The sequence below is a fragment of the Cydia pomonella genome, chromosome 3, assembly GCF_033807575.1.
Source record: "Cydia pomonella isolate Wapato2018A chromosome 3, ilCydPomo1, whole genome shotgun sequence".
In the NCBI taxonomy this organism is placed as follows: Eukaryota; Metazoa; Arthropoda; class Insecta; order Lepidoptera; family Tortricidae; genus Cydia; species Cydia pomonella.
Window position 1 is genome coordinate 33,754,131 of NC_084705.1, and position 20,886 is coordinate 33,775,016.

The 20,886-nt window shown below is 38.0% G+C and overlaps 2 protein-coding genes across 4 annotated transcripts in view; one reads left to right on the top strand and one right to left on the bottom strand.

The window, feature by feature from the left end:
* Nucleotides 1-20,162, bottom strand: part of LOC133516608 (retina and anterior neural fold homeobox protein 2-like) — a 36,671-nt gene extending 16,509 nt beyond the window's left edge. For all 3 annotated transcript variants that reach the window (XM_061849621.1, XM_061849619.1, XM_061849622.1), the window contains exon 1: nt 19,598-20,162. In XM_061849621.1, the coding sequence (XP_061705605.1) occupies nt 19,598-19,658 (61 nt within the window). In that variant the 5' untranslated portion in view covers nt 19,659-20,162. The remainder of the gene's footprint in view (nt 1-19,597) is intronic.
* LOC133516607 (uncharacterized) lies at nt 12,359-14,058 on the top strand. The gene has a single exon (XM_061849618.1). The coding sequence runs from the start codon at nt 12,359-12,361 to the stop codon at nt 13,694-13,696; it is 1,338 nt and encodes a 445-aa protein (XP_061705602.1). The 3' UTR covers nt 13,697-14,058.
* Nucleotides 20,163-20,886: the final 724 nt, after the last annotated feature.

The following is a 20,886-nucleotide window of genomic DNA, read 5'->3' on the forward strand; positions in this document are numbered from 1 at the left end:
TTACATCCCTGAGAACTACCACCAGACTAATTACATCTGTGTGCACTCCATTCCCTTCCCTATCCCCTCGCTTTAGGGTGCACCCAGCAGCACCCCTAAGAACGCTTTTTACAAATCACTTCACGTCACTCGGTTTAAGAGCACTATTTATTTGTAGTAATTCTATTTTTACAGCGGCTTTGTAATTGTTGCGCGATTAAGGCACAAAGCGAAGGGCTCAGCATTGTGCGACGTTAATGCTCATAATGTTACTGTTTTGTTACCGGCAATATTAATCACTTCGCTGCCATTATAATTGATTTACATGTGTTGACCAGTTTAGAAGATTTTTTAGTAACAAGTACAAATTGAAACTTAACAGACATTACAGAGCAAATCAGTGCTAACAATAGAACTATCGAAAAAAAATAATTTTAATTATCAATAAATCCATTGCTGTGGTCTACTTACGCACTATCTTATTCTTATCTGAGTAAAGATCTTATTGTAATGGGACTCATGGGTTAAAATTTGGTACTGTTATTTACTATTACAACTCATCAAAACTCTCATTAAAACAGCCACCGAAGGAGTGACAGAAACGAGGCCATTTAATTTTAATAATAAATGTTTAAAATAAGAAACAAAAAGATTATTAAGAACTCGTGAAAAAAAGCATTATGATTCTTAAGAGACAACAAGATAAAAGCACATTAGATCGAATCAAGTAAAGGTTTAAGTTCTTAATAATCGTAACGGGTAGTAAAGATGCCACGAATATTCGGCTACTATTCGACCAGAACCACTATTCGTGGCATATCTAATAGGTACATAGGTACTTATTGTATTTCGTATGAATGAATGAATAAATGAATGTTTATTTGTATCAAACAGGCGTATATACACAGGTGTTGCATATTTGTTTTTTGAACGATCCTTGTTTTACCATGACTGGCGTACAAATATTGTTTTTATACTAACTACATTAACTATGTACTCGCACTAGATGTAAACCTAAACTTACATGCTACGATTTAAATTTATAATTTCATGCAATTACATTTACATAATTATTATAATGATTTATCAATTCGATTTTAAATAAAATTAATAAATAAGTAATACAATACAATTTGTTTTGTTTGTTTTGTCCAATTGTTTGTTTTGTCTAATTAACTGTAATACTAACTCTAGATACATAAGTCATTGTTACCTAACCCTATGGACGTCAAGTTCGAAATAAATATTTCAATTCCATTCAATTCAATACAAATGGCGGACATATATTCTTTTACAATTATATTCGAATAGGTGATAGAAATACCACCATACCATACATTGTACCATATTTTAAGCAAATAAAGAATATTTATTAGTATTATTTATTAATATTAAATTTAATGTTACAATTTACGTTTGTTCATGAATTAATTGACAGAATATTAAAAATGTTCAATTAAATAACTTCTTAAAAATAATCAAAGGCATTTCTTTAAATGTATCGGAGAGAATATTATCTATCTTAATAGCCATACAGTATGAATTTAGCCGAGATAACGCTAGATCGGTTTTCGGTAAGTTTAACTTAATCCTATATAGTATATGTGTCCCTCAGGTCCCTCTTAGAGTCACTGATTCTGACATCAAACAGTTACTTATATATTTTTCTTCACAAAGATACACATTACTGTGATACGTATTTCGTCCATAAGTATAATTTAACGATGGAAAGCTCTCTGCACTCAGTGATTTGATTAATTAATTTAGGTTTTTTGCGAAGGAAAACATTGTCAGAAATCCGGAAACCCAATAAGACTAGTTTTCTTTCAAATTATTTATTTGTTGAAACTAAAGAGCCTAATTCTTGGGATCAGATTTCCGAGCGGACCTAAGGCGCATGTTTTAACTTACTTAGGTATTATTGTCATAACTTCTTTTCTTTCACGTTTCCTCGCACTTTACAATAGGCGCCGTATATGTATTCTGTATGACATACCTTGTTTACGTTTAGTGTATCGAAGTATCATAAATCGTTATTGTAATAATTACGTTTCTGCACATTTATACACAATTATTAGTTTCGAGCGGCGGTGACGATGCCGGAGCTCCCGGCGGCGACACAATGAGTAATGAGATTCTCGCCGCGCTGGTATTCGTTTGATGTCGCGGCTCCGCGCGTCGATGCCCGATATGTTATTATCTATCGGCATTTAACTTGGAAAATAGGTACGTATGCTGATTATTGTAGTACCGGTGCTACGTCGTGACCTGCCAGTGAATAAGAAGCTAAAATAACATGGCTTGCGTTGTAAAATCATTAGAGACACTTGCAACCATTGCATCTAAAACAAAAAGTACTTTCGTCAGTCAGAAAAAATGTGCACCCAGAGTGGGCGACTGTTATGTTGTAGGTAAGTACAACATACAGCAACACTTTTAACCGTCCATCGGTGGACCTGATGTCTTTTGTAATAAAGTCCACCGATGTATAGTTAACAGTGTGGGCGACTACCTAAGTGGGTAACGGAATATTTCACGAAACAAATATAAATCTCCTAATTTTTATTCATCATTAGTCATTTACTTAATCTTACGACTGATTTTAGAATTGCTTCGGTGCAGTAGTTCTCATAAATATGTTTAAGTAGACTAATACCAAAAGAAAAACTATCTGGATGGATAACCTTAGGAGTTGGACGGGAATGGACGCTGCCACGCTTGGCAGAAAGACTGCGAATAAAGAAGAGTTCCGGACTACGGTAGCCGACACCCGTAGAGGATATGGTACCTAAAGAAGAAGAAGGCTAATACCACAAAAAACCTTGTCAACATGCTTGTTCCCTGTGACCTTACCTGTGGGCTAAATGGCAATAACGTCCATATCCCCGCTTGGGCTGCGTGCGCTCTGTATAGAGCGCTCGAGTGGGGATTTACCCAATCATAATGGATTCAATGCATCCAATCCGTTCAAATAATGATACCTAACGACTTGTGATCTGCTTGCTTTGATGTAGCGTTATAATGCATAAGTACGAAGGATTGTTCCAAATATCAGTAAGTACTTTCACATTTCAGTAATTTGATTCACATTTTATAAATAAGTAAATCAATACTGAATTCGTTACGTTGTTGTTGAAAGCATAAATCTTTTAAAATAGCTTTGTGAAACATAATTTATTTATTTATTTATTTATGTTCAGGAGAACCAACAGCTTTAAACTTACAATAGGACAACAAGATTAATACAGAGAGCCAATTACAGGAACTCACAAGTAATTACAAAGTATATAAAAAAAATGCTAACAGTGACGCACACACACATGCGTACAAAGTGAGAAAAAAAACAAACACACAACTGAAAATGAAAATACATAGAAGCCATTAAAATAGGCCCTAGGTTCGGAAACACTTAGTTCATTAGTGCCCAGAATAATTGAGGTCTCAAAGTTCGAAAGAAAAAAGAACATACAGTAAAATATATCAGATGTTATGTTAATGCTGATAAAGCATATTTTAAAGTTCATTTATGACACAACATAAGATAATGTAGCCAACCCAAAGCCAAAAAAGATCCAACACTCAAAATGCATAGTTATTTTGTGTCTAAATTATGCTAATACTTTTTAAAACCGGATTTATCGTGAATATATTTTGTAACCTTTATTTCCGACGTTTCAACGTAGGTTTCACTGGCGCGGTGTTGGAAATAAAGGTTTCACTGGCGCGGTGTTGGAAATAAAGACTTCACTGGCGCGGTGTTGGAAATAAAGACTTCACTGGCGTGGTGTTGAAATAAAGGTTTCACTAGCGTGGTGCTGGAAATAAAGGTTTCATTGGCGTGGTGTTGGAAATAAAGGTTTCACTGGCGTGGTGCTGGAAATAAAGATTTCACTGGCGTGGTGTTGAAAATAAAGGTAAAAATATGAATTCGCGATAGACCTGGTTTGAAACATGTTTTGAAATGAGTTCAAAACGCGAAAGTTTTAAATGTGGTCCCACGTTGGGCGCCAAGGTAACCCGAGGTAACACGTGATGATCTGGAGGCATACTATGAGGACCCCGAAATGCATCGTCTATACACCGACGGCAACAGGCACGACGTCCTGATCGGTGCAGCCTACATCATTGACTAATACCCTGACTGTAGGAGCTATATAAAAAAGCTCACATTACACAGTAGCTGCACCGTATTTCAGGCTGAGTGCCCGGCCGTCGAACAGGCATGTCTAAGATCCTACACCCAGAAACTGAGGAAAGTCACCATCTCCTCAGACTCTAAAGCAGTCCTGATGGACCTGTCTAACCGGAATATAAATGCTATTCACAAAATAATAAACAACATCAGGGAGTCTGGGGAGATGGAGATCCAATTTTGTTGGATTAAGGTACATGCTGGCCTCGATGGCAATGAGAGGGCGGACGTCGCAGCCAAGCATACGGCCGCACTTCACAAGCAACCGGACTATGTACACTTGTCACTCTCGTATCATAAAGCCCAAATTAAGAAAAAAATGCACACACACCATAATAAAACATATATTGACAGCAAAACAGGTAAACACGTAAAATACTGGCTACCCACATTGGACGATATAAACATGTTACGCAAACACACAACCATCATATTTCAGCTGACACAAATTCTAACCGTTGACTATAACAAATTCTACTTAAAACGTTTTCATAAAATTCTCAATGACGCTTGTCCCTGTGACGACGTCACACAGCAAACAATGGAACATCTTATTAAAACTTCCCCAAGGTCCCTTTACGCAAGAACGATTCACGACACAATATGCAGCAAGCACAACATAGACCCGTTTAATATAACTAAGCTTACGGAAAAAGAAGAAGCCCTCGGCTCCTTTTTAAACTATAGTAAATACATAATAAATAATTTGAAATCTTTCAATAAATAACTATGAATTTATCCATATCACCAACATACAAAGATCTAATGCTTTTGCAAGAAGACTACGATTACTGAGTCGCCCGTAATATTACACATAGTTAAGGGGAACAGATAGTAAAACTTATATTAATATAACACCTCAAAGTAATACAAATTAGCAAATACTTAAAGGCAATCGGCCGCCTCACCTAATCCCAGTATAATAATAAAAACATTCAGTAAGCGTGGTTTTTATTTCAATACCAATAGTATATCATGATGACAAAGATAATGATAATAAGATCATTACTTAGAAGGTAAAAAAGAGAGGTCAAAGTTTGGAAACCAGTTTTATTAAAACTTCCGTGCATAATATAAAAAGTCGCGATAAACTACTAGTATAATTGTATTACAATTTATTAAATTACACGTGCCTATACTACAATACAACTGTAGGAACACTGTGAGTATACGCGTCATACCGTGAACGGGTGCTGTTTGTGGAGACCGGTCTGTTTAAGCTTACACGGCTACATGTTATGTTATAAGTATGTAACTTTACTTTTGAATTTTGAATTTTAAAAAGTGCCATTAATGCGAGACACTTCATTCGCTTCTTGTCTGTTTGTATGATTTCATTTCTTATCTTTTAATTACCTATATAGGAATTCAATTCTTGGAGACCTTTTACATCTGTAACGATAATTTTATAATCGAAAAATATATATATATATTAGCTCTGACACTTATGGAGGCTTATAAATAATAAAAATTCAAATTCTTTATGTTCAGTGCACATGCACCGAACACGTGAACACGTGACAGGCGCCCGCGACCCAGTTTAGTTTGGCGATGCGGCCGTTTGCACAAGTCAATGCACTTTTCGGAACCGTCGCGACCGGATGCATTCCTAACAATTTTAAACATTAACATTGTAACATTTGTACTTAACATAATTCATGTAGCATAACAGTGTAATAAACATTCTGGCATATTTTCTGGACTTTTAACAACCACCGCAAGCTCGCATCCTCAACATTGGTCCTTCGAGAAAAGTACTTCGCGCGCGTCAGTACTTGTCCATCGGGCTACGTGTACGCGAGTGAAGTGCAAAGAACTAGCAAAACATTTGAGTGGTGCAGTTTGCAGTGGAAACAGCAACAGCAGAGGAAGCCGAATTGCAGCAGTAGCATTCGGCCAGGTGACGCTAACAACAGGATAAATACAAGTAAGATCTTTCCATATTTCATCTTTGGGCGATATTACTGAAGAAACATGACGGACGTGAACAACCAGTTCATTTTAGCAGAGGAAATTAGGACTGTTTTAACAAACTTTAAAAAAGATGGGGCAGACAGAAAAAGCAACGCGGAGTATGTTAGGCGGAAATTAAAAAAGCTGGAAGAATTGTGGAAAGAATTTCAATTTAACCACGATCGGGTGGTTACGGAAACACCTAGGACGGATCCCTATTTTACGGAACAACTGTATGAAAGAACTGAAGAACAATATAAAGAGTGTAAAAACGCGATGACCGAAGAGTTGGTGAAGAACAAGCCCACTACTGCTGGGGGGACTCCTAAGGTACCCCTAAGGGCGGAGCAACCGAAGGAGATAACGGGGATAGCGGGCACTGGTAAAAAACTGCTAGACTCACGAAACAAAGATTCGTCTAGGGAACCCGTCGAACAAGAGTACGTGAGTCATGGGGTATACAGTCGGATAGATGAGACGCTACGTAAGCAGGAGGCAAACTTTAGGGCATTTCAACGAACAGTGGCTAACATTGACATAGAAGCTTTGACTGCAAAATGGGAGTATGAAGATGCTCTTAAAACATTAAACTCTAGATGGGAAGCGATCGACACACTTCACTTAGAAATCGATAGTGAGTTAAATGGTGAAAACATAACATACGACGAGAATTTTGCTTCCTACGAAAAACAATATAATACCTTAAAGAAAACAATTAACACTAAGATGTGGTCAGTATCGCACAGGGAGAAGACGACCCCTAAGCTGGAAATACCAATTTTCAGCGGAAATTACAACCAGTGGGTATCGTTTAAAGACTTATTTGTAGAGGCTATACACGCGAATCCCGCATTGTCCAATGCGCAAAAAATGCAATTTTTAAAGGCTAAACTCAGAGGCGAGGCTGAAAGACTCATACAACATTTACCAATAACATCTGACAACTATGTGACGTGCTGGGAGATACTCAATCATCGCTATAATAACAAGAGAATGATTTTTACCTCGCACATGAACATTCTATTCGGTTTACCAAACATTCAACAACATTCTATGGCGCAAATTAAGAGGCTGCATGATGTATCTATAGAAACTTTTAATGCCATCAAGAATCTGGGGATCGATACAGCAACCTGGGATCCAATTTTGGTGCATATCTTGGGACAGAAGTTAGACTCGGAAACTTATACGGATTATTTAGAATCCTTGAAAAATACAAGAGATATGCCAATATTACAAGAACTTTTGGACTTCCTAGAGAGCAAATTTACAACACTGGAAACGTCAGCTAGGAGAAGGCAAGACGGACAACAAAAACCTAACGCACAACATTCAACAAACATTCAACAGCATTCTTCATCTTATCGAAAACCAGTACAATATACAACCAACAATTACAAAAGCAATGGGAATTACGCCGCGATTGCGAAACCAATAGGATCGGGTTTCAGGTGCCCATTGTGCAAAGGAGATCACGGAATCTATAATTGCAAATTTTTTCTACAGATGCCAAATGACAAAAAATTAAATGCTGTAAATAGGTTATCATTATGCATTAATTGCTTGTTTTCGCATAATGGAAAAACGTGTAACTCGACAAAAAGATGTCGTAACTGTCAAGCTGCGCACAGCACTATTTTACATGATGCATTGAGTAAGTCAAAGAGCAACACAGCCACGACGTCAGCAAATAAGGAGCAAGTAAGTAGCAACGCGCATGTGGCACAAACACAAAATGAACACTTAGAAACTCTTCTTGCTACAGCTGAGTTAAAAGTGATGGGTGCTGACGGATCGTATCACAACATGAGGGTGATGGTGGACCCAGGGAGTCAGCTTTCTTTAATAACAGAACAAGCCGCTCAATTACTGAGAATCAAGAGAGAAAAACATAGAGGAACGCTCTTCGGAGTATGTGAGAGGGAAAATAAATTTAAAGGCAAAATAAACATAACATGCAAGTCGAACTACAGCGATGACACATTTATTGCAGAGGTAATAATTGTAAACAATCTTATTAAGGAGCTACCTAACAAAACATTTAGTAAACCTTCATGGCCCATAATTAACAATATTGAATTGGCGGATCCGGAGTTCAACATTAGTCGAAAGGTGGACATGATATTTGGAGCAGAAGTTTACGCTAACATTATTTTGGAAGGTATTAAGAATTGTGGAGGCAAGGATGCTACCCAGCCTCTGGCACAACAATCTCGGATCGGATGGCTTTTGAGTGGGAAGCCAAAACAAGAAGGAAACACATTCTACTGTAACGTGGTGATAGACAACCTAGAGGACTTACAACAATTTTGGGAGGTAGAAGATGTAACCGAAGAGGAAGATTTATCTGCGGAAGAAGTAACATGCATTCAATATTTTCAGGAAACAACAGTTAGGCAACAAGATGGGAGATACCAGGTGCGGCTCCCCATGAAACCCAATTTCGAGAACGACCTCGGAGAATCTAAACAAAAAGCCATAGCTCAATTTCGAAATTTAGAACAAAAGTTTGAGAAACAACCAAAGTTAGCATCGGATTATAAAACATTTATGAATGAATATGCCGAGCTGCAACATATGATGCCAGCTGACGGTAACAAGACTGTGGAATGTTACTTAGGACATCATGGAATTGAGAGAGTTGAGTCGTCAACTACACGTTATAGAGTCGTATTTAATGCGTCGGCAAAAACGTCAACAGGGTATTCTCTTAACGACCTAATGTACAAAGGTCCTAACTTACAACAAGACTTACAATTTTTACTACTCAGATGGAGACAATATAAGTATGCATTCACAGCCGACATAGAGAAGATGTACAGGCAGATTTTGATTCACGAAGACGATGCATGTCTACAAAGAATAATCTGGCGGGAATCCCCTAAACAACCCCTACAAACATTTGAACTGAAAACAATTACATATGGTATGAAAGCAGGTCCATTTCTTGCCATGATGACATTAAAGAAGCTGGCGCAGGACGAACGGGATAACTTCCCGGAAGCCTCAAAAATATTAGAACAATCCTTCTACATGGACGACTTAGTCCACGGAGTACACTCTATAGAACAAGGAAAGAACGTAATTAAAGACCTAGACCAGTTATTGAAAACTGGAGGGTTCAACTTACGCAAGTGGTCAGCCAACAGTACAGAGTTATTAACAGATATGACAGGTCAACAAAACAGCGTTATTTTTAATTTTAAATCAGATGTCGTTCCCAAAACTCTAGGGATATGTTGGAATCCCACAAAAGATACATTTACCTTTCGATATGAAATGACCAAACACAACAAACTAACAAAGAGGACCCTTCTGTCGGAAATTTCGAAAATATTCGACCCATTAGGGTGGGTAGCTCCAGTAGTAACAAAAATGAAATTACTTTTCCAAAGTGTGTGGAAATCAAAGATGGAATGGAACGCAGAAGTGCCCGAAGACATTTATAAGGAATGGAACAAGGTGCAAACCGACCTCCATAAGCTTAACGAATACGAGATTCCGAGATGGCTGAATAGCCGCAAACATGACGTCATCGAACTACATGGATTCTGCGACGCATCTCAAGCCGCGTACGCAGGAGTCATATATGCACGCGTCAAGAACCAGGAAAAGGTAGTGCTAGTGGCAGCCAAAACAAAACTAGTACCACTGAAATCAAAAATAACATTACCGAAACTCGAATTGAGCAGTGCGCATTTACTAGCGAAACTTATGAGTAAAGTTAAACGAGCCTTCGAAAATAATGAAATAAATGCCTACGGGTGGGCCGACTCAAAGGTGGCGTTAGGATGGCTTCAAGGAGAACCAGATCGCTGGAAACCCTTCGTAGCGAACAGAGTCAAACAGATCACAGCCGTCATGCCCTCAAAACAATGGCATTATGTAAACACGAAAGAGAATCCAGCGGACGCAGCAAGTAGAGGATGGTACGCCTCTCAACTGCTAAGCGATCAATCCTTATGGAAATCTGGGCCTACGTGGTTAACTACATTCCGGCCAGAAAACATTGAACAAAAACCATTCTTAACCGATCACGAGGAGAAAACATTTCATTCTAATGTCATACAACATTTAGATAATGACCAAAACATTATAGAACAATTATTACAAAAACATAGATCATTAGAAAAAATAATACACATATTAGCATGGATACAGAGAGCATTGACACCTAAACGTAAATATCGGCCAAGCTATCTGACACTGCAAGAAATACGGAAAGCGAAATTAGCAATAATAAAACATGTACAGCAACGTGAGTTTGGAGAGGAATTAGATCACTTACGCAAGCACAAATGTGTACAAAAACAGAGTAAGTTAAAACAATTAAATCCTTTTCTTGATCAACAACAAATTTTAAGAGTTAAAGGACGTCTAGATCAAGCCTGGATGAGCGAAGAGATGAAACATCCAAAAATTATACCAAGAGAGTCTCGTTTGGCAACTCTACTTATAGACCAGGCACATAAACTAACATTGCACGGGGGAGCTACGTTGACTTTGAGCGCCCTGCGTCAGGAATACTGGATAACAGGAGGATATAATACCGTGAAAAGAGAACTACTTAAATGCGTAACATGCCGGAAACAAGGGGGAAAGAAACAACACCAACTCATGGGGGATTTACCCGCGGCCAGGTGCAACCCCGCCAAACCCTTCTATCATACGGGGGTGGATTATACGGGAGCAGTAGACATAAAAGCAAGTAAAGGGCGAGGAGCAAGAACATTAAAAGGGTACATAGCCATTTTTATATGTATGGTGACGAAGGCTGTACATCTGGAATTGGTAAGCGACTTAACAAGCTCAGCGTTTTTGGCAGCCCTCCGGAGAATGGCAGCTAGAAGAGGAGCACCGGCGCACATGTATAGCGACAATGGAAAGAACTTTGTTGGGGGAAACAGGAAACTTCAAGAAGGATATCAACATTTACAACATGCAACTGATAACAACTTTTTATCCGAAATTACCGGAATGAACATTGAATGGCACTTTAATGCACCTTCGTGGCCAAGCGCGGGCGGCATATGGGAGCGAGCTGTACGAAGCCTGAAACATCATTTAAAACGTGTAGTAGGAGAACAAAAATTAACATTTGAAGAGTACTCAACAATTTTGACTTTAATAGAAGGTTGCCTTAACACTCGGCCATTGTGCGCACTTAACGACGACATTGACAACCTCGACTTCTTAACGCCAAATCATTTCCTAACGCCGGGAAGGCCCGGTGTAACAGTAATAGAAACAGCAGAAGACGCCCGCACCCGATGGCATTTGAGCCAAAAAATATTTCAAGACATTTTTAAAAGGTGGAAAACAGAATATTTAGCACAACTGACAGCGCGAACAAAATGGCAAGAACCACAACAAAACATTGAGATAGGAAATATGGTTATAATCCACGAAGACAACCTTCCACCCGGAAAATGGGCTATGGGACGAGTGATCGATATACATCCCGGCAAGGACGGCCATGTCAGAGTGGTTACCCTAAAAACAAAAAACGGCGAGTTAAAACGGCCCGTAACAAAATTATCCCTTCTCCCTATCGACAAACAATCGCCAGTGAGCACTGAGGCCTCAGAACAGAAAAACAATAAGAAACAGCGCACATACACAAACAAACAACAACCTTATGTACTATCACTACTTATGATGTTTCTTTACATAATAAGCCTAGCTACCCACGTGACGTGCATGCAAACAACCCAATTAACAAAAAATCAAGCGCTTTACTTTGACAAAGTTGCCAACATGCAGATAATCAGAGACGAATGGAAGATAATAGCCTACTACAACCTAGACCCTTACTGGGAAGGCGCTATTGCGTTTACGAAATATTTCCAACATTTAGATAGTATTTGCAATCAAATAAAACCTATGTCGCATTGTGAAATCATCATGTTACAGTTACGTCACGGTTTCGAGGAGCTTGAATAAAACAACAAAGTTTTGCTGAAACAACAATTACACACTCGAGCCCGAAGGAGGCGCGGCTTCGTAAACGGCGTCGGGAATATCGCGAACACTCTGTTCGGAGTATTAGACAGTCGATTCGCGGAACAGTATGAACGAGACATTGCGTTAGTACGAGAAAATCAAAGACATTTGGCCCAGTTATGGAAAAATCAAACCTCTGTGGTTGAAGCAGAGTATAATTTGCTACAAAGAACGGAAAACACCATACAAAAACAACATAAGATTATAAACAACCACTTAACACGTCTCGAAATGAATTCATTCGCCATAACAAAACAAGTCAATGAACTTGATGTCACAGCAGAATTTATGATAGTAGCCATGGCCGCGACTAACATACTGACACATTTAAAAGGTATTCAAATATCACTACTGGATACAATTACCGATATACACAATGGGCATATGAACGTCAACTTGATAAGCCCGCAACAACTACAAAATGAATTAAGCATCATATCGGGACAGCTGGATAAAGAACTAACACTACCTATTAATAACATTCAACTTGACTTAACAAACATTTACCATCTACTGCGAATTAAATGTGTCATGACAAAACGATACATCCTTTTGGAAGTACGCGTCCCATTAATTAGCAGAGACAACTTCGATTTATATAACATTCAAGCCATACCTAGACAAGTAGGAAAAAACATGTTAGTGGCGATACCTATAGAAAAACATATCGCAATGAACCTTCCAAAAGACTCCTACTTACCTATGACAACAAACGAGTTAGAACGTTGTATGTCACGTGACTCAACAACATATTTATGTCAATTGACCAGCCCTATCTATAAAATGAAGAGCGACCTCGACTTTTGTGTAAGAGAAGTGAACACCGTAGATAGGTGTAAAACTAATATTATTACCTGCCAAAACAAATGGATAAGCTTGTCAAGGATAAACCAATACCTATCCTTTTGCTGTGACAAGTGTAACTTACGAAATTTGTGTAAAGATCAAGTTACCGCACATCAGCTGACTGGCGCAAACATTATAAACATTCCCGAAGGTTGCATAGTAAAAATGGAAAACTTGACTGTATACACCCACAACAAGAAGGAGAGCACACTCAACATAAGCCCTGATGTAGAAGTTCCGAATATTGCCCCAATTAATCACGTAATTAACATAACAGTTCAGAATATGGAGATGGAAACGACCACAGATGGCAAAGATGATGGCACTGCGTTATTAAGGGAAAGCATAGAGCAGAAAATTAAGATGATGAAAGAAGAACAACCCTTATCAAATGGGGTATCCATTCATGATATACACCACTATACCCTCATCTACGGTATTTTGATAGTTGGAGCGATAATAATCCTTTTCCTCGGCTGGCGAAGGATGCAGTCGCAACGAGAGGCTGTAGCAGCAACGTCAAGACAAGCGGCCGAGGAGGTCCCCAGCCGGGAAGCTGGGACGCAGCCGCAGCCCTCCAGGCGCAACATCGACTGTGTTGAATCTAGTGAGCCTAGTGAAAGTGCGCGAGTGCAAATAAATGACCGCGAGAGTGTTCTCTATACAGAGAGGGGCACGACCCCAGTGTTAAGAAAAATAGCGTTTAGTGACGATTCTATGTGAACATAACAATTCTTTATAGGACTTTAAGTTTTATACATTTTTATTTGTGATTTTATACAACATTTGTACACGTTTTATTGACATACTTCCATTTTATGATTTTTATAATTTAAATTTATATCGTATTTTCTATCTTTTGCCCTCGGCAAGATGTTCAGTGCACATGCACCGAACACGTGAACACGTGACAGGCGCCCGCGACCCAGTTTAGTTTGGCGATGCGGCCGTTTGCACAAGTCAATGCACTTTTCGGAACCGTCGCGACCGGATGCATTCCTAACAATTTTAAACATTAACATTGTAACATTTGTACTTAACATAATTCATGTAGCATAACAGTGTAATAAACATTCTGGCATATTTTCTGGACTTTTAACAACCACCGCAAGCTCGCATCCTCAACACTTTAAATAATTTTAGTATTTGTCTGTTGTACGTAGTTTTATTTTTATCGAATGACATTTAGACACTGTATACATCTAATAAATTATCTAATATATTTATCTTATTGATTCCACATTTGTAAGCTTATTTTATAATTTATCCTTATTTTATTTGCTTGTAAAAATGAGTCATGTAATACTGACCCTATGGCCTATTTTCTGATTAATTGTTTGAGTTTTTGACATTATATGATTTTTCCATAATGTAATTTTTTTGGGTCGTAATACTACGGTACCTTCGTGCATTACCGACGGCTCAATGCCAGTGTGTGCTGTGAGCAAATCTTGGCTTTTACAGTTGACTCGAACCTTGGCTGGAAGTGTCATGTTCACCAATTGGTCAACATACATAATTATGTAATAAGTTGAGCAGAGCTGTCTCTGTCATTATAAAACAGCAGCCACTTATATCGAAAAAAGCATTAAACGCTGTATATTTTTCCTATCTCCTTTCCTTAATATCATATGGTACAGTTCATTGATTTGGGGAAATTCTAGTGATGCAAAGCGAGTTTTAATACTCCAAAAATGAGCGATTCGATTACTGGCCGCCAAGCCCGACATCCATGTAAACAACTTTCTAATAAAAATGGCATCATGAATAATGATTAATAAATGAATTATTCGACAATAATACATTTACTAGACCTAGTAGTTACTTGGCCAATTACTTGTAGTCGAAGAAAAAAATCTTCAACTTTGTAGCAAGTTGTTTGTATTAATATCGTCTTTAATTTCATTGCAAACAATTTATCGGTCGGTGTTAGTTTTATATCATCGTTAAATAAGTTATATAGTTTTATTCCGAGCACGTCAAGGGGTTTTGTTGACATGGCGAGCCGGCGGCGCGGGCGCGGGCGCGGGCGCGGGGGCACCCGCAGTTGGTCGCCTTCTCCGCGTCTCACTTCCTGTCAACTGCCCGTTGGTAGGCAGCCAGGCCAGGTTCTGTCTTGTATATTTACACGCTTCAAGTATATATACATACCAGGTAATTTTCATATTTTAAGGTTAATGATCAATTCCTTCGCCGGGTGGTCAAGAGTTTTCGGTGCCATTATGCGGATTGCACGTTTTTATAACTCGAATATTTTATCGCTATATACAGCAGTATTCCAGAGGTCCACTCCAAAGATTAGTATGGAGTAAAAATATCCAAAATTTGTATCGTGTGATGTAATTAATGGATGACCCCTAAGTTGGAGTTTACTACATTTGTTTTCTCAATATTGAGGAACATTCCGTTCACAGAAAACTAGTTAGATATATCGTGTAAGGTTCAATTTTAAGGCAGCAAAATTATCATAAATCAATCAGCTTAATTAAATCAATTAGCTCAACGAGGGGGGTGGGGTTAGGGTCGGCAACGCGCATGTAACTCCTTTGGAGTTGCAGGTGTACATAGGCTACGGAGACTGCTTACCATCAGGCAGGCCGTATGCTTGTTTGCCACCGACGTAGTATAAAAAAATATATAAATTACATATAGGTAACTTGCCCTAATTGCTAAGAGCAGGAAGAAATACCTAACCTCAATAATATATGACCTCTTTCATCTTTTGTTATTTTATAATGTGAATAATTGTAGAAAAATGTGACATTAAATCGTTGATTGAGTTTCGGATTGGCATAAAGCACAACCATTAGTATTAACTTTGACATTGATGAATTAACCTAGGTAGATACTAGATATGCGTTTGTATAATATTAGAAATAACGTTGATAAGCGAATATGACATTTATAAATGGTACGGAACCCTTCATCGCACTTTTTTTTTAATTTTATGACGTATTAAAAAAAAACTACTTACTAGATCTCGTTCAAACCAATTTTCGGTGGAAGTTTGCATGCCAATGTATATCATATATTTTTTTTAGATTTTTCATTCTGTTATTTTAGAAGTTACGGGGGGGGGGGACACATTTTACCACTTTGGAAGTGTCTCTCGCGCAAACTATTCAGTTTAGAAAAAAATGATATTAGAAACCTCAATATCATTTTTAAAGACCTATCCATAGATACCCCACACGTATGGGTTTGATGAAAAATGATTTTTTGAGTTTCAGTTCTAAGTATGGGGAACCCCCAAAATGTATTGTTTTTTTTTCTATTTTTGTGTAAAAATCTTAATGCGGTTCATAGAATACATCTACTTACCAAGTTTGAACAGTATAGCTCTTATAGTTTCGAAAAAAAGTGGCTGTGACATAATCGGACAGACAGACGGACATGACGAATCTATAAGGGTTACGTTTTTTGCCATTTGGCTACGGAACCCTAAAAATCAGTGTCACATTAATAAAATAGTTACAATTAGGTAATTATTTGTATTAACCTATTTATTAGATCGTTCACCAGCATTTAGTTCTCCGACAAGTCTATACTTCAGCTAATACTCTTCAAACTTACGGCTCGATTCGTAGAATGATTAAGACACGTTTAAGATCTTGGAAAGATTGATAACTAAACGACATGTCAAAATTGACGTTTATTTCGATACCGCTGTGATCCCAGTAAGATCTATCTACGATATTTCTAACGTCAAAGTAACATTAGTTGCCCGAATCGCTTCTGTCAATTATACGACAAACAAACAATATCTAAAAGAGTTATCGTATCTCATTCTTCGAATCGGGCCGTTTGGGTACTTTTCAGTGACACGCTAATTTTTGACTGCCATTCAACGAGTAGGTTTCAGATTGCCATTCAACGAGTAGGTTCAAAAAAGCGCTGGTGGCCTAGCGGTAAGAACGTGCGACTTGCAATCCGGAGGTCGCGGGTTCAAACCCCGGCTCTCGTACCAATGAGTTTTTCGGAACTTATGTACGAAATATCATTTGATATTTACCAGTCGCTTTTCGGTGAAGGAAAACATCGTGAGGAAACCGGACTAATCCCAACAAGGCCTAGTTTACCCTCTGGGTTGGAAGGTCAGATGGCAGTCGCTTTCGCAAAAACTAGTGCCTACGCCAAATCTTGGGATTAGTTGTCAAGCGGACCCCAAGCTCCCATGAGCCGTGGCAAATGCCGGGGCAACGCGAGGAAGAAGAAGATTCAACGAGTAGGTTTGGGAAAACACGTACAGTTGTCATTTTGGGAGTCCAGTCTAATAAACATGAATTATATATTTTAAGAGAGGTAAAAGATCCAGCTTATGTTTTATGTAATATTCAACCATTAAACTATTCCTACGGTTTACACTCACGTATTTACATACACATCACATCTAAATACATCACATATATGTATTTAAATACGTGAGTGTATAGAATTAGTTTAATATAAGAATGCCTCACGATGTAAAAATGGAAAATAAATAAATAGGGATCAAAATCACCTTGTCGCGTCGAGTATTTTTTTCATGCTCTTCTATAATAGATGCTTTTCTAGAATAAGCAGGATGAAACATTTTGAAAAACTGTTCTATAATGTTTAGAAACATTTATTATGTACAACCAATAAGATTTTTCTAGAGAAAATAACAGTTAAGTAGGAAAAAAAATGCATTTTAGTTTTTAATTTTAGAATTGGCGCTAAAACGCTTGTCAGTGTCATGGCGTCCCGAGTGACGTCACGTTTGTAAAAACAGAACGCAGCCCTTTGACGTTACGTTTGATACCTAGATGCTCGATTGTTCATTGAATAAACATGAATTCAAAAGTTTACAAGTCCTGCGCGGGCCCTCAGTGTGCTGTGGTGACGTGACACATCAACTAAAGCACCTGATAAGTTGTTCGTGTTCGTCCCACAACAGAAAACAATTCGTGACAAGTGGCTTAAACTTGTTATGCGAAATGCAACATCAATATCACCCAGTACTAATCTTTATTTTTGTGAAGATCATTTCGACGTGAGTATTTATTTCACTTGTTCCATGACTTATATGACTATCGTAACCGAACGACGTAAAATAAAAACGCAAAGAATCACTTTATTTGGGTAATGGCCGTTATGGGTATTTGTTTACACAAGTGTGACGTCATGCGCTCTGATTGGTGTTTAACATATCATGGCGCGCGTCCGTATTTTTCAGTTATTTTTTTTCAAAATAAATAATAATCTCTTACTTAATACAAAATTATAAGCATTTTTAGAATTCTATGATTAAAATTTCAATAACAAAATACCATATTTTAGTGATTTTCAATTACTGTTATCATGCCTATTATGCAAATCTGAGACAGCAAATTACTTGAAATTAATTTATTAAATAATTCAGCATTAAATAAGCTGTCAACCTATATATGTATGTGGATAGTAAGAAATCTGTATTCTGTACCTATAGCTTTTTTATCAGTACAAATCTTTGTGACCGAACTTATGACCTGACCTTAGTCAATAAATTAATATGGATTAGCTTAAAATAATTTATACGTTAATTTAATCTTATGAAATAAATAAATATAAATTTATAGACAATAATAGTAGTAGAGAATAAATGAATCGGATTAACATCACGAGCAATTATTAATTGAAATTATTATATTTATCAATGAATTAAGTCTACATCTCAGCGGTCCGGATCAGGACCGCCGACTTATTGTATGCGGACCTTAAGTAAACAGTAACTTGTTGTATCACTGAGCACATACACTTACGTAATTTAATAAAATGTATCCCGCGCTTTGTCTTTGCTGCCGTCATTTCGTCAATACGACTTCGACGGCGAAGTAACGTGCGAGAGGGAGATGCAGTTCGCGGAGTACCAATTCGCTTATTAAACTTCAGTAGAAACGGACCGCGATGGTACATTACAATACTAACTTTATCAGTTAATGACAGAATGTACTTCGAATAACATTTTTTTTTATACCAATAGACAACATTAGTACATAATAGTTAGCAACATTTAAGATTTAATACTAAGCGTAAGTAGAATAAAAACAAATAATAATCGATCGTATTATGCTAAACACCTATGTGCCTATATTTAAATACGCCTGTTACGAGCTGCCGATAATTAAATTTGGATATAAGCCCAATAACTCTCTCATAATCATTATCATGGTAATATAATGCACACCTGCCTATAACAATCCGTACCTCGCACGCCTAGACCATGCAAAATTGCCCGTGGGCACAAGAGACCCAATGTAAACCTTGTATACTTGATGCAAGCATTAAAACGATAATGATATACGATATCGCTTCTCCATACAAACGTGCTCTCCATTTTCCTCCCTGGTTATTGACAATATGGAAAATATTTTCCACAATTGATTGTATATTAACCGTAGCTGTAACGAAGGGGCATTTGATCATGTTAATGTCCGGAGAGGATATGGAGACTACGTTTGTAAGTTTGTATGGAAAAGCGATCAACTGACGTCGACCTCTGCCCTATTAAGGTTACATTGACTCCTCGCTGTCGGCTCCACTACTCACGAATCACGACTTAGGCATAGTTATCGTCCACAAGTAGTGTGGGTGGTGTCGTATGTTGAGTCACATGATATGTACCGCGCGGCCGCCGGCCCAGGATGTGGTCGATGCTGTAGACGGCCCGCCGCGGCGACGACATGTCGATGTCGATGGCGACACTCACTCACTCGCGACAACACTCAACCATTCGTTCACCGTCACTCGCAGGCTACGCCGCGCGCCACGCAACTGTCACTGACTGATGACGACGGCGTGGCTAGGCGCGCCCGCCTTCGCACCCGTCCTCCTCGCACTTTAAGGCCAGTCATCGCACGTCCTACTCTTATCGCCGCCCCTAGCGTTTGATTGGAGCGCGCGAGCGGAGCGAGGGACTCTACTCCCCGCCGCGTTGTCGCGCTAGACCCGTTCCAGCCTACGGCCGGCTCTCACAACTTGCACTCACAACTTATTTTAAACTTACAAAACTTTTTGAAGTCGGTCATTGGTCAATCCTTGTTAATAGGTACCATAATTAACTTACTAGTTTCGCAAGTGCACCTCAAACCGTGCAAAAATATGTGACACGATCTTATTTGTAGAGTCATAAGAACGTGCATAGATACTCGGACTCATATGTATTTTTAATGGCTTCATTGTGTATGATATTGATTATTTATTTATTATTTATTATTTATTGTTCGGAGAACCAACAGCTATAGATTGTAGCTATAGTTATATATATAGATAACAAAGAGCCAATTATAGGTTCCCACCGGTAGCAACAGGTTAACAGATAATTGGTGGTTAGCACTAGATTTTTTTTTTTTTTTACAACGTGTTACCACTAATATTTTTAAATATTAATACTTATTATATTATATACTGAACAAAGAAACCAAAACTTATTAGTAATCTTAATACGTTAATCGATACAATAATATGCCAACACATACGACTCGCTCACTCAAGTAATTTGTCTGTTAGAATCCGTCTTATAGTTGTGATGTTGCTATTAAAAACGTCTATATCCCGCTCCTTCGTTAGTTCATTTAGACTTTTACCAGCTCGTAGTAGAAAGCTATTCTTTCTGTAATTACGTGATGAAAAAGGAATTGAGAGGGGAGGGAAGTATCTTTTAGACCTAGATGGAGTATTGAAGGAGAGCTTAGCGAGCAATTCAGGACAATCAATGTTACCATTTAAAATATTAAGTATATAAGTAATATCTGCAATCTGTCGACGTTTATGTAGTGGGATAAGGTGATGTTTTTTACAAATATTCTCATAATTGGATGAATTATAAGGAGTTTTCATTTTAAAGCAGAGGTATTTTACAAACTTTTTCTGTATACGTTCTATTCTGTTAATGTAAATATTATAACTGGGGT